This window comes from Danio rerio, chromosome 22 (assembly GCF_052040795.2).
Source record: "Danio rerio strain M-AB ecotype USA chromosome 22, GRCz13ab, whole genome shotgun sequence".
In the NCBI taxonomy this organism is placed as follows: domain Eukaryota; kingdom Metazoa; phylum Chordata; class Actinopteri; order Cypriniformes; family Danionidae; genus Danio; species Danio rerio.
In genome coordinates, this window is record NC_141042.1 from 21,864,464 (window position 1) to 21,887,865 (window position 23,402).

General features: G+C 39.8%; 1 protein-coding gene across 5 annotated transcripts in view; it reads left to right on the forward strand.

Annotated features, from left to right (window-relative positions):
• The window catches only part of cpamd8 (C3 and PZP like alpha-2-macroglobulin domain containing 8), a 57,870-nt gene that overhangs the window by 11,924 nt on the left and 22,544 nt on the right, over positions 1-23,402 (forward strand). For 2 of the 5 annotated variants that reach the window (XR_015521933.1, XM_087304275.1), the window contains exons 6-31: positions 1,623-1,677; positions 1,872-1,985; positions 3,181-3,265; positions 3,341-3,449; positions 3,939-4,166; positions 4,273-4,443; positions 5,217-5,345; positions 5,429-5,624; positions 5,848-6,011; positions 6,109-6,258; positions 6,333-6,491; positions 7,379-7,521; positions 7,625-7,687; positions 9,166-9,397; positions 9,892-10,045; positions 11,526-11,662; positions 13,507-13,558; positions 13,645-13,943; positions 16,307-16,532; positions 16,607-16,783; positions 16,911-16,992; positions 19,659-19,815; positions 20,134-20,208; positions 21,166-21,331; positions 21,413-21,499; positions 22,328-22,464. Coding sequence is in view for 3 of the 5 variants with exons in the window: in XM_087304275.1 (XP_087160401.1) it covers positions 1,883-1,985; positions 3,181-3,265; positions 3,341-3,449; positions 3,939-4,166; positions 4,273-4,443; positions 5,217-5,345; positions 5,429-5,624; positions 5,848-6,011; positions 6,109-6,258; positions 6,333-6,491; positions 7,379-7,521; positions 7,625-7,687; positions 9,166-9,397; positions 9,892-10,045; positions 11,526-11,662; positions 13,507-13,558; positions 13,645-13,943; positions 16,307-16,532; positions 16,607-16,783; positions 16,911-16,992; positions 19,659-19,815; positions 20,134-20,208; positions 21,166-21,331; positions 21,413-21,499; positions 22,328-22,464 (3,681 nt within the window). In the remaining 2 variants the exon portion in view is untranslated. Of the gene's footprint in view, positions 1-962; positions 981-1,047; positions 1,678-1,871; positions 1,986-3,180; positions 3,266-3,340; positions 3,450-3,938; positions 4,167-4,272; positions 4,444-5,216; positions 5,346-5,428; positions 5,625-5,847; positions 6,012-6,108; positions 6,259-6,332; positions 6,492-7,378; positions 7,522-7,624; positions 7,688-9,165; positions 9,398-9,891; positions 10,046-11,525; positions 11,663-13,506; positions 13,559-13,644; positions 13,944-16,306; positions 16,533-16,606; positions 16,784-16,910; positions 16,993-19,658; positions 19,816-20,133; positions 20,209-21,165; positions 21,332-21,412; positions 21,500-22,327; positions 22,465-23,402 lie in introns of all 5 variants that reach the window. The other 3 variants (XR_015521934.1, XM_087304276.1, XM_087304274.1) reach the window with 2 other exon arrangements.

Genomic DNA, 23,402 nt, shown 5'->3' on the forward strand with positions numbered 1-23,402 from the left:
TTTGTTAAATACACAACCGTTTGTTATATATTATGCATTTAAAAATAAAATAAAACCGAAAGTTCTAAGTCACGCATGCGCAGTAATAACTGGATCTAGACTGGATCATTTGGTTCAGAAGAACCGCTTGTAATGATTCATTTGAAGGATTCATTAGCTATTCGGCCATCAGAATGCGGTGATGAAAAATGGAAGGCTTTATATATATGACAGTTTATATACTGCATATACTCTGTGTGTGTGTGTGTGTGTGTGTGTGTGTATATATATGTATGTATGTATATATATATATATATATATATATATATATATATATATATATATATATATATATATATATATATATATATATATATAAATATAAATAAATAATTAGACTGACTTGAAAGTGACTTGCTAGACCAAGCTCCCACTTGACTTGACATGACTTGAAATAAGCAGTGACTTAACTTGAGTCTGACAAAAATTGACTTGACTTGCTTGGGACTTTAAGGTTATGACTCGAGACTTGCTTGTGACTTGCACATTTGTGACTTACTCCCACCTCTGGTAAATACTATAGTGTTTTTACCATACTATCATAAAAAATTTAATTCATTACTTGTTGAACTTCTATAGTTGCTATGATAACAGAAACTATACTAATATAAACAATTTACCCAACAAGGCAGTTTTTCTACAATACACCAGTTAACTCTAGTAAAAACCAAAGTATACTACAGTATTTATTACAGTTTATCTGTGCTAACAGTGTTGTGAATACTATAACATATACACTATAAAACATTTTACTGTAGTATGGTCCAAAAACACTATAGAATTGCAGTAAGTTACTATTTTTTTCATGTGGGCATTATCTATACAAAACCTGGGCTGCTAAGGGTTGGCTGCTAGCAAAGTTGTTGCTGTGCAATTATGTGTCGTCTGCATCCCTCTAAACTGTTTTTTGTTTTGTTTTACAGCTTGAAGCATACATTGTGGTAAGTGGAGGCCACGGGGTGGACACTGCACTGATTGGGAAGCATGGCTGAAGTGTTCCTTTCTCAGCAGGGTCCATGTTGCACAGCTATAGAGCTTGACAACTGGCTGCTGGTGTTGGGTTCGACCCTGGAGCAGACACTAGCGGGTGACTGGGGAGATTAAAGAAAGAGAGAGAGAGTCTTCCTGGGGCGTTGCCCCCTACTGCTCTGTGCTTAGCTTCCATCTCTTTCCCACATGGTGCTTGGTCTTTGAAGGCAAATACTATTGCTCAGTTCCAGAAAATCCTTCTGAAAGTTGTGCAGATGGCCAAAGGGGACCAGAAAAAAATGTTTGCTATGTCGATGTTTCATGTTTATGTTAGTTTGGCACTGTCGGCCTCTGGCTCTCGCTGGAGGAAGTGTCAGTCGGGGTGTGTGTAGTTTTGGCTTGATTGACGGGCTCCTGGAGTGTTAGCCCTTTGAGTCAGGGCAAGGTCAGTTTGTTTAAAAGCATCACTGGATTTGAAATGTGTTTGCTTAAGCTTGATTCTTTGCTGCCTTTTAACGAGTGTAAAGTGGCCTTCAGATTTAAGCAAAACAAATAAGCAAGAATGTGACTATTTGTACCACAAACTGTTTAAGATTACCACGTTGTTTACCCAGGACCCCAGAGGATCCCACATAGTCCACTGGAAAGATCTGAAGTCAATTTGTTGTGGTAAGGACTGTTACTATTATGTTCCTATGGATGTAGTCAGGATTTCAATTTTGTAATCTTTTTTCAATTTTTGCATCATACTGTTAAACTTTTATGACAGTATTTATGATTTATAATATATTTTAACATTATGATGTGTGTACAGTGTGCATACATATAGTGTTAATATAAAAAATTATTATTGTCTCTATTAGGAATTGTCAATATGAGCTTTCCACTATCAGACCAACCAGTTTTTGGTGAATGGTTAGTCTTTGTCGAGATGCAAGGCCACACGTACAACAAATCGTTTGAAGTGCAGAAGTACGGTAAGCATTTATGTATTGATATATACTGTAAAATGTAAATAGAAGTAGAAATGCTTAGTTTTTCAGAAGTTCAGGTTTTTCCGAACAAGAAAGTTACAAGAGTTTTGTATGTGTTGTACGTTGTTTTCACAGTACATACAAAGTTTGTTTTTGAATAGACTGTTTTCATATTATCAAGTCAAATTTTAATGTTGATTTAAGAGCCCATATTATGCATTAAAATGGTTATATTTTGGTATAAGCCAACAACAGGCTTATTTGCGTGCAAGGTCAAAACGTCAACAAAACGAACAACAAACGGCAGTGGATTGTGAGCTTACAAACGCATTTAAATTTATAAACAATGCGGCATGTGTCGTGTTTTCAACATGGCTTTAGATGCGAAATGAGAATATAAAGAGTTACCCAGAATCCAGATACAGTACAAGCAGTTACAAGTAACAAAACACTATTAAATACATAATTTGCAAGCTAGAGAAAACAACGAGGCAACCATTTTAATCGTACTTAAGTTACTTACACTTGTGAAATGGAGGAAGAAACTCATCCATGTACTATGTACTGTAAAATTCCTGTCAAGCTCTGACAGAGTCCCACACATCAATAGTCTTTTCTGATCCTTCCTTTAACAAAGGGCCGATTAATTCCCCCAGCATGTAGATTGTTGAAGCACTTATCAGAAAAATGATGGGAACACAGCACAAGGCAGGGGCTATAATGCTGAGGTATATTTGCAAAAATAAACTCCAACCACTGACTCTTCACAGCCTCATCTTTAGGTAGGGAAAATAAGAGTCTATACGACTTGATTCAACCAGGATCTGCTACAGTGTTTGTCTTCCTCTCTTTCTTTTTACAGAGTTTGTGGGCAGGACCTGGGGTTTAAATTTTCCTGGGTCTGTGCGCGTAACAAATAGGTGGCGCTTGAGTTCCTTATCGATGTCACGCTGACATGGCTAAAGACTCGTTACAGCAGCGATTCATTCGAACCACTATGAGTCGACTCTTTAATTGATGGATCAATAGATTTAAATACAGCGCACTTTCAGATTTAAGCCTTAGCTGGATATTTCACTGCACTTAGAGCTGTGTTACACACTGCATGGAAGGTCATTTTCAAACATTTTCTTTAAAACATTTCAATTAGAGTAATATGGAAAGAAACTAATAGATTTCAGTTTGGTCTTTTTTCCAGTTATGCCCAGGTTTGAGCTCATCATTGTACCACCTCCATATATTCGAGATCTCAATTCTTGTGAACAGGTCACAGTCAAAGCAAGGTATGAGACAGAATTGTTTTTTTTACATCTTAAGCAAGTAATTTTATACTCAAACTATACCCTGCATTTTTCCAGGTACACCTTTGGAAAACCAGTGTCAGGCAAATTAACGGTTAATATGACTGTTAATGGAGTAGGCTACTACAGACATGAAGTAGGCCACCCAGTGGTGAAATCAATGGAGGTGAGTGCATTATACAATATGTTCCTGCTGAAAAAACATATATTCTGCTTTACATGCCGTTCCCTCTGTTTTACTGTTAATTGGCTTTTCAAGCAAGCATTGTTTATTAGATCTCTATTTCAAAATACCCAAAGCCCACACTTGTTACAGATTATAGGTTGTCGAGTAGTTAGTCCACCGTAAAATGTAGACAAGCATGAGGCCACACTGTTGTCATGTTGCTGTTGCAAATGTCACTCTATTCTGAACTTAGGACAGCTTCAGTTTCCAGGCCTTCATTGAGAAGACAGTAAGTTCATACAAGAATTGATTTCTTGAATGTTTTTCACCACAACTCTAGTCATCTGAGACAAGGGCAAGGTAGTCCAGTATCTGTGCAGCATTAAAGGCCCAAGTTTTTTTTTTTTTCGCAGGGTCTGTCACACTGTGCTCTTCTAAAGACAAAGTAAGAAGTTATTCTTTGAAACGACTTTCTTTTCTTCTTCATAGATCAAAGGCTCCGCTTCTTTCAGCCTCTGTGTGAAGGACATGATGCCAATAGAAGTTACAGATCATTTCCGAGGTGCAGTGAACATGTGGGTCACAGTAAACAGTGTGGATGGGGGGCAACAGACCATGTTTGATGATTCAACACCTGTCCACAAGCAGCTCATTGACATCAAGTACTCCAAAGATACTCGCAAACAGTTCAAACCTGGTCTTCCCTACAAGGGCATGGTGAGAGGAGGATCAGTCTTCTGTTGGAAAACAGATAATGCTTCTGTTTATTCGTTTTACTAGTCAATGTTAACTTGGAATGATTGCTTTTCACCACTGACCCCAGATTGAGGTCACCTATCCAGATGGGAGCCCAGCGGAAGGAGTGCATGTGCGGGTTAAGGCAGAACTTACTCCAAAAGACAACGTGTACACCAGCGAACTGGTCTCAAAAAATGGGAAGGCCACTTTCGAGATTCCCTCCATTCCCACGGCTGCCCAGTACGTCTGGCTGGAGGTCAGTGGGAGGGATATGGAAATCTAGCTAAAGATTCTTGTGAGGGTAGTTTAAATTAATGAAGGGGTAGCCAACCATACATCATGCAGACTTTAGTACCGACCCTGCAGCAACACACATGACTCTAACTGTCAAGTAATCTTCATTGTCTTTGTTACCTGCTGAAGACGTGTTGCAGCAGGGTTGGAACTGACTCTTCAGCTTGAAGTTCTCCAGAAGCAGGGTAAACTACCTTGGATTTAGTTGTTAAGGGGATAATTTAATTGAGTCAAACTTTAAAGGATGTAGTTTCAAAGCCTGTAAAGGGTAATACATGAGAGCAGTACCAATGTTCATATAAGGTACTTGTCTGTAATGTTGCTCTAATGGATACACTAAATTTTTGGTCTGTGGCAGTAAACCTGTCAATGGATGCACAAACTAGGACTAATCCTAAAACGTAAAGTAAGACTTCTAATTGTTCAGATTAGTTCTTGAGACAGTTTAACATTTAAGCAACTGGTTTTATTGACCTTATAATTAGATTAATATGATGAGACAAGACTGTCTTGAGAGAAACTAAGGATCCACACTTGGGTCTTTGTAGATCTGTGGGGTCTGGAGCCTGTCTACCACAGTATTGTTTGTGATTGGTTGTGATAAGAGAGCTATAAATGATTGTTAATATTAGTATAGCTGTTCACCAACAGGATTTTAGCAGCACCAAATACAAATCAAATGGCGACCCTCCAGTGCCCTTCATTTCTAATATTCAGATTTATTTCCACCTACAGTCAAAAGTGACTGCCATTGATGGCAAGCCTGCAGGAGACCAGTATCTCCCCAACTACCTGTCCATCACTAGCTGGTATTCTCCCAGCAAATGCCACATCCAGCTCCTAAGTCCCAGTGCTCCTCTAATGGTAAGATACATTGCCTACATCATTAGTGGTGCTTCCATATACATTTATGGCATACATATTTATTGAACCACATATTTGTCTAGATTGGGCAAGAAGCAGAAATCTTCCTGAAGTCCACCTGTCCTTGTAACTTCACCTTGCACTATGAGATTGCTTCCCGTGGGAATATCGTGCAGTCAGGTCAGAGGCATACGAACAGCACAACTCATCGCGAAAAGAGAGCTACCATAACCTTTGACACGAACATTCACACAACTGCCAAACCCCAACAAGACTCAGGTCAGTTTTATTGCATTAACTGCAGTACACCTTTGTTTATGGAATGCATGTTTCAATTGTGGGGTTTGTGCCTAATAGATAAACTGAGGTGATTTAGAGCACATATAATAAAATCTCAGAAACTTCTGAATTGCGATTGTTTACTTTCAGCTCATGAAGACACTATTCTTCCTTTTTTATCCCCATTCTTTTCTGTCCATCTCTATGTCCTCTGTCTGCCCAGACTCTTCTCAGGCTGAAATGGACAGCTGCGTTTCAGTTCTGCATTTCAATGTGACTCCCCCCATGGCCCCTCTCAGTCGCCTACTAGTCTACTATGTTCGAGAAAATGGAGAGGGAGTGACTGACAGTCTGCAACTTCCAGTGCAGTCCCGCTTCGAAAATGAGGTTGATTAATTTCAGCTCACCAATTGTCAATTCGGAAAATTCACCATAAAAAGAAAGTTCTGTCTTCTATTTGTTTAACAAACCTTCTTGTCTTCAGATCTCTGTGTCTTTGTCCACAAATGAGTCGATGCCAGGCAGCCCGATCAGTCTGAAGGTTAAAGCAGAAAGTGGCTCATGTGTATGTGTAGCTTCTGTGGACAAAAGCATGTACCTTCTCAAACCAGGCTTCCAGCTCACACCTGAAAAGGTTAGTCCTCATTTGAACCTTCATATATCCTGCAAATAGCTGTAAAGTTGTTCAAACAGTTTGAGGGTTTCCAGGTGTTCAAGGATCTGGCCGAGTTTGATGTATCTGATGCCTTTGGGGTACCCAAAGATGAGGGACATTTTTGGTGGCCCGGATTGTCTTCACGAAGGCGACGTTCCTCCGTGTTTCCATGGCACTGGGACATCACTAAAGATGCCCGTTTTGCTTTTACGGTGAGGACATGACTTTCTCCACTTCCCCACAGAATATAAACGTATTGTTTTAAGCTCAGACAGCATAGTAGCTAAGTGGTTACCACTCACAGTAAAGCTGCGGTCACAGTGCACTTTTCACCCCATAGACTTTCCTTCACAGGAACGAGAAACACCTGAAATGCAAGCTTGTGCAACAAGTTTCACAGTTTGCTAGTTGCGAAGTTCAAACTTGGTGAATTCTAACCTGCGAAATCGCTTCATGTGACTGCATGAGACCAAGAGCAGATCAGATGACCTCTCTGTACAGAAATGTAAAATATGGACCAACTGCATGCTTTTTCTAATCATCTTGTTTAATCCCGCCCCTTTTCACAGCACCATACAACAGAATTTTGCAGGCTAAAACTCTTGTGTGACCACGGTACTAAAAATTTGCTGATTTGAGTCCTAGCTGGACCAGAACGTCATTCTGTGTGGAGTTTGCATGTTCTCCCTGTTTTTGAGTTGGTTTCCTCTGGGTGCTCCAATTGCCTTCTACATTCCAAAGACAGGCAGTATAGGTGAATTGAATAAACTGAATTGGCCCTAGTGAATGAGTGTGTATGGATGGTTTCCAGTAAAGGGTTGCAGCTGGAAGGGCATCCTCTGTTGCAACTCTTGATGAATAAAAGGACTGAATAAATGAAATTGACCACAGTGTGTGTATAGAAGAGTGTGGGGGTGTTTCTCAACACTGAGAGTTTTACTCAATGCTGGGTTGCGGTTGGAAAGGCATCTGTTGTTAAAACATATGATTGAGTAGTAGGTGGTGGCTTATTCCTCTTTGAAGACCACCAAATGAAGGGGGAAGCCGAAGTAAAGTGAATGAGTTCAAATTATAATATGCTTGTGTACCCGTGTTGTAGGAGACAGGGCTGGTGGTGATGACAGACATGGTGAGTCTCAATCACAGACAGAGTGGAGGGATGTACACAGACGAGGCCGTACCTGCGTTTCAACCACACACCTCTACCCTGGTGGCAGCTATGCACTCCCGATCTGGGACACGGTACACATGCTCACAGTGTCTGAAATTTTAAGGTTAATTTTACAGGCGATTATGGCTAACTTCAGTAAGGGACTTGTTTCTTATGTCAGTGTGTGTTTTTCAGGGCAGAGAACCGTAGGCGTACATTCTTTCCAGAAACATGGATATGGCATTGCTTTAATGTCAGGTACTAAACTATTTCTATTATTCAATCAAATAGATAAATGATAATAAAAACATAGTAACCACAAACTTTTGAAGGGTAGTGTGTGTTTATATAGAGCAGGGATCACCAACCCTTCTCCTGAAGATTTCAGCTCCAACCCCAATTAAACACACCTTAAATAGATAATGAAAGGTTGCATGATAATTGTAGGCAGGTGTTCTGGAGCAGGGTTGGGACTGAAATCCGTAGGATAGTTGAACCTAAAGGCGGGCCTACACGATGCAAATTCTGATGGCTTAAAGATCATGAAAGATCAAGATCAGAAATCGCATACTTCCATACTATATAGTACGCTCAAAACAGTATGCGAGCCGAGTAGTATGTCCAAATTCATAGAATTCGAAAATCCGTTTCTGAGAAGTAACCGGATGACCTACTACATCCGGAGAGTTTTTGAAGTCTGCATCGTATGGATGCTATGCTATTCTATGATCCCCCACAAGAGAATTCAGGAATTGGAGTGAAACGACACTCATGCGGGTTGGTCACATGATCATGACAAAATGGAAGAAGTAGTATGAGTTCGAGTCCGAGTTCCATCAAAGTCCCTTTAAGGCAAGTCATTTCACTCAGCGGCAATCTTTAAAACACCTCTCGGGCAATATGCTCAAGCATAATATGCGCAAACAACAAATTCTCCAAAACTGCTTGCCAAGCTTACAATTAAATTTCATATTGGGAATCACTAATTAAGTTAAACAACAACTGTGTCTTTAGTTTCATTTGTAAACATCCAAATCACACAAAATCTGCAGAAACTCACGTCTGGTTCGAGCCCCTCCCTCTGAGTATCAACAGTCCTTGGGGATCGATTATTGGCTACTGTACTAGAAGGCAGGCTTTATTCGCCATATGTCGATCGATGATTGGCTCCTGTAATAGTAGGCGGGGCTTCATTCCTCATAATGAACGTTACACTTTTTCCCATTTAAAATGATACAAGTGATATGTCTAATGTATTCTATAGTCATTGGTTCCATTCATACTGCTCACATTCATACTGTATTGAACATACTTTTCTAACAGCCAAGTAGTAGGTTTAAATTCAAATGCAGTCCCTACTGAGTAGTAGTCGGTTTCGGATGCAGCCCATATGTCCGAGCACAGTCATGAATGTTTGCTATAATAACAGGTTCTTTTTCAGCACTGGGAAATAAGGATGCTTGCTCACACAATTGTGTGAATTACAAAACTCAATCCATTGTAAACTGTTCGTTCAACCTAATACACCTCTTAAAATGAAACTGACAGCTCCTGACAGCACTGAGAAACAATGACCATACCAACATCAAGGTTTTCTGCACAACTAATCACAATGGGAAAAAAATTGCATATGACAGCAAAAATCACACTGTGTATGCCCGCCTTAAAGGAGCAGGTTTGCTGATCCTTTATATGGAAAGTACAGAAATAAAATTGTAAATTCTTCTCACCAACAGCAGTCTTAATGGAGAAGCTGAATTACACTTGGACATCCCAGATTCCATCACCACATGGGTGACAGAGGCTATTGGTTTGTCTGCAGAAAAGGGTTTGGGCTTGGCTCGGACTGCAGAACTGCGTACATTTAAGCCCTTCTTCATCGACTTCACTCTGCCATACAGCATTGTTCGTGGTGAACAAACTAAAGTCCCGCTCACAGTATACAACTACTTGCCTACATGTTCAGAGGTTTGTGTGCACAAGATTTCAAAAATTCAAAAGATAACACCATTATAATAAAGAATTGGAGCTAATAAACAACCACCCAAAAAACCCTAGAAACAACCTCTCAGCAACAGATTATCACCACTTTAGCAGAGTGACAGCAGGTTTTACTTTGACAAGCACCTATTACAAAAATTATACACTGCAATTGTTACTGTGGAAAGCAGTTTGCCATTATATCATGTGTGGTATGAAACTTTATTTCATATTTTGAATTGTGGTATGTGCAGAGACTAGATCTGCAGCATTTTTGATGCTAAGCGGTTTAAAGTTGAATCCTTAAGCAAGGGAGACCACGAGTTAGGCAGCATGGAAAATGTGCAATGCACCTCAGAAATTCCCCAGAATCTTTTGAGAACCCTTGGGAGTTCATGCTGTATAAGTTTGATAATGTGGAGAGCATGTGTTTGTGCATATGGAGAAGCTTCATGAATTATTTTTATGCTCGCTCTCTACAGGTCCATGTGAAAGTGTCAGTGCCCAAAGGGATCAAGTTTGTGGGTCACCCAGGGAAGCACCATCTTACCCGGAAAAAGTGTGTGGCACCTGGGGAGGCCACGCCCACTTTTATAGTTCTGCTGTTTTCTGAACTAGTGTCTGCCAACATCACAGGTTAGTGCATTAAATATTAAGGCCCTGTTTACACTAAAACGTTTAAGTTTTGAAACACATAAGTTTTGCTATGGTTATGCCATCCATCCACACTATGCCAGAGTTTTCGAATGTCAAAAACAAAGCTTTTTGAAGAGACCGTTTTCCTTTTAAAACGCTGCTGCTCCATGTGTTTGGTGAAAAACAAACAGTGTGAATGGGGGAAAACGGAGGCAGGGCTGCAGACATTCGCCTATCTGATTGGGGCTTTTCCTCAATATTAAGTACCCTAAACAAAGTTCAGTCTTGTATCCTCTTCTTGTAAGATTAGACTTTACAAGATTGATATGGAAAACAAACTCCCGAGGACTCGTCGGGTGAATCTTCAAAGGAAACAGTGTACTTTAAAACCTCATTCACATCACCCTGGCTACGTTGTTTCACTTTCTTAACAATAAAATTAAAACATGATATAAGTAACTGCCTATTTTCATTTTGATATTAGCAACTTAACAGACACCAAAAATGTTGAGGCGTCATGTAGCTACATATATATGATGGCCATCTTCACTGTATGCATTTAAAACAAAATGGAGCCTATAACATTATTGCTTTCTTTCATTTTCATAAAAAATACGAAACATCTGTTTTACTGTGTATCAGTCTTAATAATCAATAATGTCCATTATAAAAGTATGGGAAAACCAACAACTTTAAAGAAATAGCATACTAAATAAAATTAAAAAACTGAGGTGCATCTTGGGATGTTTTTTTTTTTTAACTATTAAAAGAAATGTACTAAACGCTGAATGCTTATTTAAACACTCTGACCATGTTTTTGGATCAAGATCAAATTCAGTCAGACTTGTCTGGAACTCTATAAATCTTGTGTTTGCTAGATGTTTCACTAGAATCTTGTATTTATTCTCACTGTTGTTTACTGACGTATTTTTATTTGAAGATTTTGCAAGCATTCTTGGGAATTGTTGCCACTTATTTTGACTTTGTCTCAGCCTGCACTTCCTTAGATGAAGTGCCATTTCAGCAAAGTTTCCAAATAAAACCCTTGTCACTGACCTTTATGTATTGACTCATGCAGGACAAAATAAATGTTCTTTTTTGGGCTATCAGACAAGGAAAAGCACATACAGTCTTAGTGGATAGGGGTCTTTTCCATGCATGTCAAAGAAATTTGCAGGTCACTGCTGGCCAGTGGGCCCCCCATGGCTCTGTCCTAGTCCCCCTGGCTCCAAGTCCTTCCTTCTCACTACACACATACAAAAGGGCTTTGCTGGCAAGCAGCCATTCTGCTGCAAAAACATGTGTGCATCCTATTATCCCAAGGCCATCATGATCTCTGAAGACATTACATTGTTTGATAAAAAAGGAGGAACACATGCTGCCAGAAGTCTCCCATCAGAGCACCCACAATGCAAATAAAGCATTTTCAGCATCATTGAGTTGTGATCTTTGTCATCTTCCATATTTGCTTCTATGGCAGCTCGCGCTGTGGCCTACAGTGAGCCAAGTTGCTGCTCTGATGGGCTGCAGTCCAGCAAAGCAAGCAAAGCGGGTGAGGAACAGGAAGACAGAAGCCCTGTGGGCATGGATTATGTGCGCAGGAGTGTGCTGGTAGAGGTGGGAATCTTGAATCTTATCGTCATCATATACAGTCCATCCAGGAAGTAATCATATCGCTTTACTTTTTCCACATTTCTTTATGATACAACCTTATTCCAATATGGATTAAATCAATTTATTTCCTCAAAATTCTACACATAATACCCCATAAAGACAATGTGAAAAAAAACTGAAAGAAAAAAAAAAAAAAACACAAGTAAATAAGTATCTACAGCCTTTGCCATGTAGCTCAAGTATATTCTGTTACCACTGATCATTCTTGAGATTTTTAAGCAGCTTCACTGGAGTTCACCTGTGGTAAGTTCAGTTGATTGCACATGATTTGAAAAGGCATACACCTGCCTGTATAAGGTCCCAGGGTTGACAGTGCATGCCAAAGCACAAACCAAGCGTGAAGACAAAGGAATTGTCTGTAGACCTCAGAGACAGGATTGTCTCGAGGCACAAGGCTTGGGAAGGTTACAGAAAAAAATTCTGCTGCTCTGAAAGTTTCAATGAACACAGTGGCCTCTATCATCCGTAAGTGGAAGATGTTTGTAACCACCAGGACTCTTCCTAGAGCTGGCTGGCCATCTAAGCTGAGTGATCGGGGGTAAAGCGAGGTGATCAATAACCCGATGATCACTCTGTCTGAGCTCCAACTTTCTTCTGTGAAGAGAGGAGAGCCTTACAGTAGGACAAACATCTGTGTAGCAATCCACTGGCTAGAAGCTACTCCCCACCTGGTATTTGCCAAAAGGCATCTGAAGGACTCTCAGACCATAAGAAACAAAATTCTCTGGTCTGATGAGACTAAAATTAAACTCTTTGGAGTGAATGCCAGGCCTTACTTAAGGAGAAAACTAGGCACCGCTCATCACCAGGCTAATACGATTCCTACAGTGAAGCATGGTGGTGGCAGCATCATGCTGTGGGGATGTTTTTCAGCAGCAATAACTGGAAGAGTAGTCAGCATAAAGGGAAAGATGAATACAGCAATGGACAGAGACATCCTGAATGAAAGCTTGCTTCAGAGTGCTCTCAACCTCAGACTGGGGCAACAGTTCATCTTCCAACAGGAATGACCCAAAGCACACTGCAAACATATCAATGGAGTGGCTTCACAACAACTCGGTAAATGTCTTTGAGTGGCCCAGCCAGAGCCCAGACATAAATCCTATTGAACATCTCTAGAGAGATCTGAAAATGGCTGTACACCGTCACGTCCCATCCAACCTGATAGAGCTTGAGAGGTACTGCATAGAGGAATGGGGAAAAATTCCCAAAGACAGGTGTGCCAAGCTTGTTGCTGCTAAAAGTGCATCAACAAAGTATTGAGCAAAGGCTGTGAATACTTCTGTAGATGTGATTTTTCAGGTTTTTTATTTTTAATAAATTTGCAACAGTTTCAAAAACTCCTTTTCACATTGTCATTATGGGGTATTGTGTGTAGAATGTTGAGGAAATAAACTAATTTAATCCATTTTGAAATAAGGCTGTAACAAAAAACTGTGGAAAAAGTCAAGCGCTATGAATACTTTCCGGATGCACTGGATTTAAATAGGTGTATTAATAAATATAAAATAACCATTCTGACACATTTTGAATGTACATATTGATTTACTGAGCCTTTATGATCTGGCATGCATAATAAAGCTTTTTAATAATAATTATTATTATTGCTTTTTTCATTTTTAAACAGGGTTTTTTGTGTTCTTTTCTGTGTGTAAGCCTTTTCAATGGCAAAGAAAAATGTTCTCATTTTTTAGTAAATTATTGCAGAGTAAACATTCCATTAGTTTGTTTAGTTAGTTTGGGTTGCATGTTTGCTTAAACATCCCTCTCTTCCTGCTTTTCCATAGCCTGAAGGTTTGCCCAGAGAGTACACGTACAGCGTCTTTTTCTGTCCAAATGGTAATCAAGTTTTTTCTCTGTTCTTTATTTTCTACTATGTTCAGACTGACCCAGCCATAATAAATTTCTCCCTTCACATTTTGCAGAACGAATCCACATTTCCACACCCAACAAATACGAGTATCAATATGTGAAGAAGCCAGCCAAAGTCACGCATGTCCAAGTGGCCATCAAAAGTCACAATGATGCCCATATTGCCCTCTCTCCCAGTGCACATGACAGCACTGAAATGGTGGAGATTGTGCTGGGTGGGCGGCAAAACTCGCGCTCCTGGATCTCACGGGGAAAGATGGGAGAGCCTGTAGTTAGCACCCCAACACCGGGAATCCTGTCCTGGGATGAGTTCCGAAGCTTTTGGATCAGCTGGAGAGGAGGGGGAGTGCAGGTAATTTAGACCTTTTGTAAACATTAGGGGATATAGTTTTTGCTACAATATGCTGTAGATGGTAGTTAAGGGTGTGACATGTGAATTTACTCATAGTTATAGGTTGATTTTTATAGCCGGTGTCACTGTTATAGTTGGGGTGGATTATGTTCAGATCTTGTTGGCAGTGATGCTTAAACGCTTAGTTTGTTCAAACATGAAAATGAATCTCCTGTGACCTTCGTTTTTCAGAACACAAATCAGGTTTATTTCTTTTTTTTTGGCTTAGTCCCTTTATTAATCTGTGGTCGCCACAGCGGAATGAACCACCAACTTACCCAGCACATGTTTTACGCAGCAGATGCCCTTCCAGCCGCAACCCAACACTGGGAAACACCCATACACTCTTGCACACACTATTGCACACACCATATACATTATGGCCAGTGTAGTGTATCAAACTCACCTGTGAAACCGCATCTCTTTGGACTGTGGGAAAAACCAGAGAACCCAGAGAAAACCCACGCAAACACGGGGAGAACATGCAAACTCCACACAGAAATGCCAACTGACCCAGCAACCTTTTTGCTGTAAAACGATTGTGCTACCCATTGTGCCACCGTGATTTCATCTAAAAGTAAGTTATTTTAAATCCAAGAGCTCTCTCATCCCCCATTAACAGCAATATTTCAGAAACACTCAAGGCATTTGTGCTGCACTACTGACTACAATTGCAGTACAATGTACTGCCCTGCGTATAGTAAATGTGCACACTGATGTCCTGACTTGGGAGAGAAGATATAGGTAAACCAATTAATATTTTCAGGGCTTACTCCGTAACACTGCTTAAAATAAAGGACCTTATTGTACTAGTTAATATGATTGCAATAATATGATTTATGAGTTATCTTGCTTTCTCTAGAACAGAAATATTTACATTTAAATCTGAAGCTACTGCTTCCTTTCAAATAGTAGTGATGTGCGATACCACTAGTTTCCCATCCGATCCGATACCAAGTAAAAATAAAAGAGAGTATCGGCGATACCGATCTGAATCCGATACTTTGTCCAAAAATTACTGTTTGAAAAATAAAGTAAAGTAGTGTACTTAAAAGTGTCACTTTATACTGAATACGAGACATAATACGGGTTATTCTTGTTTATTGATGAAGAATTATCATACAAAAAAGAGCCAACTTACGTATTTATTGACAGCATCTGAGCACGTATATCTTAAAATGCCTGCCTGAACATCTTAACATAAAACAATAAACATTCACTCCTTTTAGTTTAGTGACATGTTAATCTGGTCCTCTTAAGGATTTTGAACCTTTTTCTTTTGTTTTATCATTGTCACAAAAACCCAAGCCCCCAAAATACAGCCACATCGCCACATTTTCTCCCTCTGTACCTGGATAGTGCCTCTCTTTTCCTCCTCTTCTGACCGCCTAGTCATGACGTAGTCATATTCTGTCTTAAGATTCATTTGTAGGTGTTTGATTAGGTTTGTGGTTTTACCACAGAACCTAACTGTTTTGTTACACGTGTCGAAAACCGCATTATTTGAGTTTATGGAAGTGAAGTAGCACCACGCAAAATATCACCCAAGTAGTCCCGCCTAAGTTGGCATTATTAAGATAAACTAGAGTAATTGTGGTTAGTTTCCTTAGTTAGGCTACATATTTGCTCCAAATTACTGAAATATCGATATTTTGATAATTTGATCGATTCTAAAACATACAAAGCTGGTATTGAAGATATAAATATTTTAGTATAGATCCGCACATCACTATCAAATAGCAGGAACAGCATTTTATTTTACTTTTGATAGTGACCTATTTTCATTAAAGCATAGTGAGTCATGTTCCATTTTAGATTGTCATATTTAAAGTACATTATAGAATATTTAATGACAAATTATTGTCAATAAGGAGCCAGTCTGTTTATGGGAGATTCCAAACTCAGTCTATGTAGGCTTAAGGTGATGTGGGTAGCTTTTGCCAAGACTTGGCAATTGTTTTTATGAGCCTCCTGTGCTTGTTAAATGCAGCATTCATCAAACTGCTTTTTAAGTAGAACTTAATTGGTTTCCATGTTGTTACTATTAAATTAAAGTGTACTCATGCTTGTTTGGGTTCTTCTGGATGAGCACATACATTTCTCCATCATGTCATGCACAAATCAGTTCATCACTTTGAAAGGGTCTTTCAAAAAAGTCAAATCTTGGCTTTGATTTTCACAGGCTGCACACACAAACACAAAACACCAGTGCTTCTCTGTTTGTATTCTGTGTTTAGCTGGTCTCCCAGTACTCAAAGCACCCATAACCTCCCTCACAAAAAAAGATTGACAACCAACAAGATTGTTTTTTTTCATTGTGACAGGTGGGACATGGCCTAGAGCCATCCAGTGAGACCACGATTCTGCAATTGGCCGGACCACTTACTAGTCAGGTGCGTCATATCGGTTTCTCCACTGGTTGGGGTTCCATAGGTGAGTTCAGGATCTGGCGCAAAGAAGATGCTGATGAGAACCACAATGAGGCCTTCACTCTGGGAGTCCCACACAATGTGGTGCCAGGCTCAGAGAGAGCCACCGCTGCCATGATTGGTGAGGATAAATCCATTGTGTTGTCTGACAGAATGTTGTAGCACTTCACAAGTTGATTATCTTCTGTGTCTCAGGTGATGTTATGGGGCCCACCCTCAATAACCTTGACAAGCTTCTAAGACTCCCCTTTGGTTGTGGGGAGCAGAACATGATCCACTTTGCTCCCAATGTCTTTGTGCTGAAGTACCTTCAGAAAACCCATCAGCTTAGCCTAGAGGTGGAGGCAGAGGCTACAGACTACCTACTTCAAGGTACAAGACAGAACATGTCATTGACTTTAAATGTGTCTTCTTGATTAATAATCTTCTGAGGAATTATTTTAAAGTGGTGTGAACGCAGTGCAAACAATGCCTTTGGGTCTTCCAATGTACCTGGCAGGTTATCAGAGGCAACTGACATACAAGAGGCAGGATGGTTCCTACAGTGCCTTTGGGGAAAGAGATTCCTCCGGAAGCATGTGGTAAGCTTCTAATGTGTGAAGTCTGTACACGCTATGTCTGCTTAGAGGTTAGCTTTAATTACAATAGTGTAAGCCATATTTTTGGTTCAAGTATGTCCTTTGTTTAACCCCCATCTCCAGTCAGAGAAAGGTGAGCTTTATAAACAGTCCCTATAAGATATTTTTATTTTCAAAAACATCATCATATATCGACACACCAATTTACTCTGATTTATTATAAGCTAGTGCTCAGGTTGTATATATGCTCAAGTTGTAAATGTGCTGAACACAAAAATTGAAGTGATTCATTTAAGCATGGTTGCCTGACTTTTAATAGAGCAGTGGATTGTTAAATGTCAAACTGACTGTACCCTTGAGCCTTATTAACAAACTACTAATAAGCTCCTTGACTCCAGTCACCGGAGTACAGATTTATTGGTTGTTTTGGGGATTTCTTCCCGTGGTCCAGAACAGACATCATTAAGTATGCCCTCTGTGAGGTCAACAGCCCCTACCCCCCACTACATTGCCCGCCATGCTATTGGACACAGGAGCCCAAGTTACCGAAAAATTAAGGTAGCCTTGGCTAAATGGAGTCTCAAAAATTAGGACACATATATGATGCCTGTCACCCCTAACTCCTGTATAAACTTGCACAGCTACTGATTTTAATTGGACAACTAGTCATCCAGAAAATTATTTTACTAGTCAGAAGGGTAATGTTTGTCTTATGTAAATTACTCAGAATACACCCTTTACCTTATGCCATGATGTTCCTGGCAACATTGATGCTTCATTGACACATGAGTGGAGAAAATACTTGAATGATAAATTGATGAAAGTTAAAAATGGATCTGTAAACTTTGGGCCCCACTGAGAATACTACATGAAGCAGCGTACTTAGTGGGGACTTCCATTTTAAAGCTGGTGGGACATTGCCAGTAAGGATGTCAAAAATTGTATATTTGTCGGAGAATGTTAATAAGTCCAAAACAACTCTACTTTGTTTCTGGTCTAGTTTCAGTTATTAGCACAGATCATTTATTGCCAGGCGAACAGCAGCTCCAGAGTTGAGCTAATATGTCCCAGCTTGGGCTGAATGATAAGACAGGAAATTGTGGTTCCTAATGAAAAGATTGGCTATAATGGTGCAGCAAGTATTTAATGTTCCCATCAGCACCTTGGTGCCTGAGTAATGCCAAGGCTTTCAAATCTAATCTGCTTCAGTGGAAAGAGCAGCTAACGTCCTGGAACACAGTGGAAACTTTTATTTGTAAATGCCTGGAAGGAAGGTGCAGCTTTAGCAGACTTTTGTAATCTGCGAGGATGTTTTCAAAAGCGGAGATGTTTAGGCTTTCACCCAGAACTGGCAACCCATCTTCTGGCATCACTCACTGGCATCAGCATGTCTGGATCCAATGTGAGCCACATGCGGCAGTAATCTACCCTGCATCCCTCAGTAACCCCCAGCAATCTTCCAAACTCCTGTTAGGTTGCTGCAAAATTTAAGGAGATAAAATAGTAGTTCTCCTAAAAATGTTTTTTTTCAAATAAATTCTAAAGGAAGACTTATAAATAAGTATACTGGCTACTCTTTTCGATATACTGAGAGTGATATGCTGATAGGGTCAACAGTTATTGCTATTAGAGAGGAAGGAGCCCAGTTTAATGCAATCCAAGTAAATTTCTGATGTCAACAATTTCTGGTGCCTTAAAACCACATGCAAACTGATATACTTAAGGTTAGTTTTAGTTTGTTTTTGCATGCTTGGAGTGGTTCACCACAGATGTTTCAGGATCATTTAGGAACCCTATTTGCCTTGAGAATCCTGGCAGAGATTTCCAAGCATTCCACAGCATTAGGTAAGGCGACTTCTTACAAGTGATATATTGTAAGAAATGCACCTTGCAAACTTCTTACTTAATGTCTAAATGCAAGCACAACTAGTAGAACCATGTGGTGTACCCTTCACTTCGTTTCCTCTTTATGTCATTCAAACATTTTCTAGAAACTTTACTCTTGGGTCAGGCAGTTAAAGTGTTGACAGTATTACCTAACAATACAACAATTCTTGCAGGCTTAATGCTCCAATCTTATGGCATCTCTTGAGGAATATAACATTCAAGGCTAGGCCTGCAAGGACTCTCTGGTTTTGGTGTTTGTTTTGACATCCATACAACTTGTGTCGCTGAAAAACTCCCTTATAGTTTATTTATTGGCCTTTATTTTAAGTCACTTGTATCATCATCTGGCCGCTTTCAGGAATGCCGTCATGACATGCCATGTTGCAGTTAAAACAAATCAGCACATGGTTTGCATGTTTGTAGAGCACTGGTTCAGTTGACTCACAGAGGTGAAAACATTTACAAGGCAAAGTCACTCAGCATTTCCATTAGCTGTTTCTAAAATCTGTCAAGGTTCACCCTTGCTGTGATGTTTCAGTTTATCTATGCAGTTCCATACTTTGAATACTCTTGCATGCAGGAACATACATGATTTCACATTCTCCAAGAAAATCTCCTTTGTTCGCCATATGTTTCTACATTGACTTGCAGAGCAAAAGTTTCAGTTTGTTTGACCGTGTCAATTGCTATATCTTCTGAAAAACATTTCAAGATTCTTTTCAAATTGCCTACAATCTACTCAAGTGGTCAGTGTTGATACATGTCACCTCTTGGACTTCTAGGTTGACAGCATTCGTACTGAAATCATTTGCCCAGTCACGGGGTTTCATCTTTATTGATCCAGAGGAACTGCATGCTGCCAAATCCTGGCTGATATCCAATCAAAAGGATGAAGGATCATTCCCAGCAATGGGCCGAATACTCAACAAAGACCTTCAGGTACAGTACATAAATGGATTATCTTTCTAGATCTTATGCAGTATATCTAAGATATACTGCATGACTGACCTAGGAATTCTATATGTTAGCAGTTTATCCAAGACACGAAAGGAATAGCTTAGTCAAAGAAATGTTTACGCTTGTTTCAAATGCTTCCTATAAATCATGAAAGAACCATTTCAAAAACAGTTCAGAACATCGCTTATTTAAGCCAAGAGCTTTTGAGGTTTACAAGCTCTCATCAAACTGAGGAAGCTGGGATAGAGGTGTTATTTGTCATCACTCTGGTGAAGGTTGCTCTGTCCAATTCCTTTTAAGGGTGGGATTCATGGAAAGATCTCCTTGACTGCGTATGTGGTGGTGGCTCTTATGGAAACTGGAATTACAACAGAGGTGAGAGATCTCCCACATTTTTTTCATGCTGTGTCCCATTAAACTGCCTCTCAGTGAGGTCTCATAGACAACTTTTTTTCGTGCAAATTTCCGGGATCTGTGTTGAGAGGGTATTGCTGCTTCTTAAGATGATGGATGTCCTGGCAGGGAATCAACAGTATTTCTTTCAGCTTTGTGATAGGTAATCTAATATGGAAGCTTGCTGTCTAATTGTAAAGATTTACGATAAGAACATGCAGAGACAATGGAATTCTTTAGAAATTTTCTCTCTGCATACATTCCTTTCTTCAAAATTAAACAAGATCTGACAATTCCATTAAAATGCTGTAGATATATTAAGGTTGTAAAAGTTTATGTTAGCATGCAAGTTTAAGTTTTATTCAAACTGACCTTACCTGATGAGATCGGCAGGATGAAATTAATAGTATAATTGTTTGACAGCTCTGATTTGAATCGCTTCAGTCATTTGTACAATCTAATGTCTCATTACCAATAAAGTTCTCCCTTAAGTTAGCCTGGTTGGTTTTTCCCGCCTGCTCTCTGATGTGTCACTTTGGTATTGTGCAGCATCGTAGCCTTCGAACTACAGATAAAATGAGACATTTCAAAGATCTGTTTCTCTCAAATCAACTTGATGAAAAGAATACCGGGAAGATTAGCGTGCATGGCTGCTCAGGGCTAACGTCCAGGTTCCATGAGAAAAAGGACATATGGTACAGATAAAAGTCAGTCCCCTGATGCTCAACAGATGAAAGATCATTAGCACATAAGTTGTATGTTTCTTAGGGAGAAAAAGCTGAAGGATTGGAATGATTTGTACTGAGGGTATTTGTAAGTTCAGCTTAAGAAACACCTGTTAAATATGCCAAATCTTAAGGTCATTTCATACACCTTTACAAGTATGCTAAGACCTTTCTTCTCTGCTTATGGGTTATTCTAAATGGTGCTTTTATTCAGGAGGAAAATGTTGCTGTGGCTAAAGCGAAGGCATTTTTGGAGAGCAACACTTACTCTGCTGACGACCCATATACAACCGCTCTATCAGCATATGCACTCACTTTACTTCGCAGTCCTTATGCTCCATTGGCTTTACGAAGACTTAATCACATGGCCATTACTCAAGGTACTTCAACAACTTTTATCAAAAGATAGTAGATGGTTAAGCTTAGCATGCTGTTGACTAAATATTCTCGCATCCTTTCAGATGGTTTCACTCATTGGAGTCTTACTGGCAGGACAGAAACTGATGAGGACACGTTCATGGGATTTAGCGATGGCCTCTCCCAGTCAGGTATCTGTCAATCAATCGGTCAGTTGATTACCCAGTGGTCCCCAACCTTTTTATCACTGAAGACCAATTAACACTTGATGATTTTATCGAGGAGGGCAGGGGGGGGGGGTGGAGTGGGGGTAGTTTGCTAGGTGACCATTAACCATTTTCTCATGACAAGCTGACAAAACATTGCTGTCACTCTGATACAAGTTTCATTTATGGAGAAAATTACAAAGCACTGCAGTATTTGGGTGTGTATATTCCATACAAGCTGAAGCTGATTGGTCAGTTTTTGACACGTGATTTGTAGTGCACTCCCGGTATTCATTCAACTGTGTGCGTTTGGAAGGTGCGAGCCACTCCATTAGAAATAACGAACCTGCGTGAACTCTACAAAGACGCGATATACGAACGACCCCTAAAAGGGGTCATCATTTGCAATCTCCAGCAGATGATCTTGCACAGACATGGTGGATTTGCCTGATTTGTTGACAAATGGGTAGCAGATCCATTCCTTGGCAGTTTGTGGGTCCTTCATTGGGCTTTTTCCCCTAAGCAAAGAAACTTTCCAAAGACGTCTGTTTCTTACTCGTTTGCTGGCTGTGGGTAAAATTTGGGTGCTCAAGTGACCAATTTAACGAGAGAATATGGTATTTTTTTTAAATAAAAGACTTTTCAAAACAAAAAGATCATTCAGACTCAGATAATAAATAAAACTGAAATAATTAATGATTTCTTGTGAGACCAATTGATCCATGGACCAATACCTATCTGCGGCCCAGGGGCTGAGGACCACTGGATTATCCAACAGTAATTAAGATAGTAATCTATGTTCTGCTTTATTAGTTGTGTCAGCCGAAGTTGAGATGACAGCTTATGGTCTACTCACCTACACACTTCTGGGTGATGTGGCTTCAGCTCTTCCTGTAGTTAAATGGTTGTCACAACAAAGGAACGCCCTGGGTGGTTTTTCCTCAACACAGGTAAGAAAAACAAATATTTTGTTTTTCAGCCCTTGGTTTTCTAGATTTTTGAAGTGTGTGTAGAACGAATTTTATGCAGATGTTTTGTTTGTCTACATATAATCAACTGCATTTGCTAAAATGTGCAACATTTCACAATGCAATGAATTCCTTACAGCTTGTACAATTTTTCCATTATCCATCAAACGCTTACAGTTGAACACGAATCAACTATGTTCAAGGGGTATCACGATACTGGAATTCGATACCAATTGGTACTGTAATTTTAAAAACGTCCATTTACCACAAGCATTTAAGAGCTGAGGAGCACGTTCTTAAACAGCGCTGATTTGCCATTGTGTTCACATGCTCAACAGAAAAGACCGTGATTGGCCGTGAAGGTCATCAGTTCACTGAATCACTGCTGTTTACTGATTGTAACCACAGATACAAGGACACTGGAGCGTTTCAAAGTCAAGTCAATCAGCTGGTTTGTCTATAGGCTGACACACGAGCCACCCGCTAATGAATCATGGCTTTAAAACGTGCTCCACAGTGCTTAAATGTTCATTTTTAAAATGTCAGTACCAATTGGTATTGAATTCCAGTATCGTGACATCCCAGCCATGTTCAATAGCTTGTTATTGATGTACTTTTTAAGCTAACTGCCAAAAGACTATAACTGCAAAAAAAAAAAAAAAAACTATCATTTGATTTCTTTTCGGAACTCAGCCGCGTGCGTGTCAAACTTTTGTTGAATTCCGGCTTCCAAAGATTTGATCACTGCCATTATTGAAGCCCCATCAAACATGCTGGTTTCATCTTTGGCCGACTGCGGGCCCATTAGAGCTCGCCAAATATGTCTTTTTCTGACGCGGAGCTTTCGACTTCGAGGCGTAAAGTTCAGAAATAGTCAACAAAACAAGCTAGCAGCTGCAGCAATAAACTTGAAGTAGGCT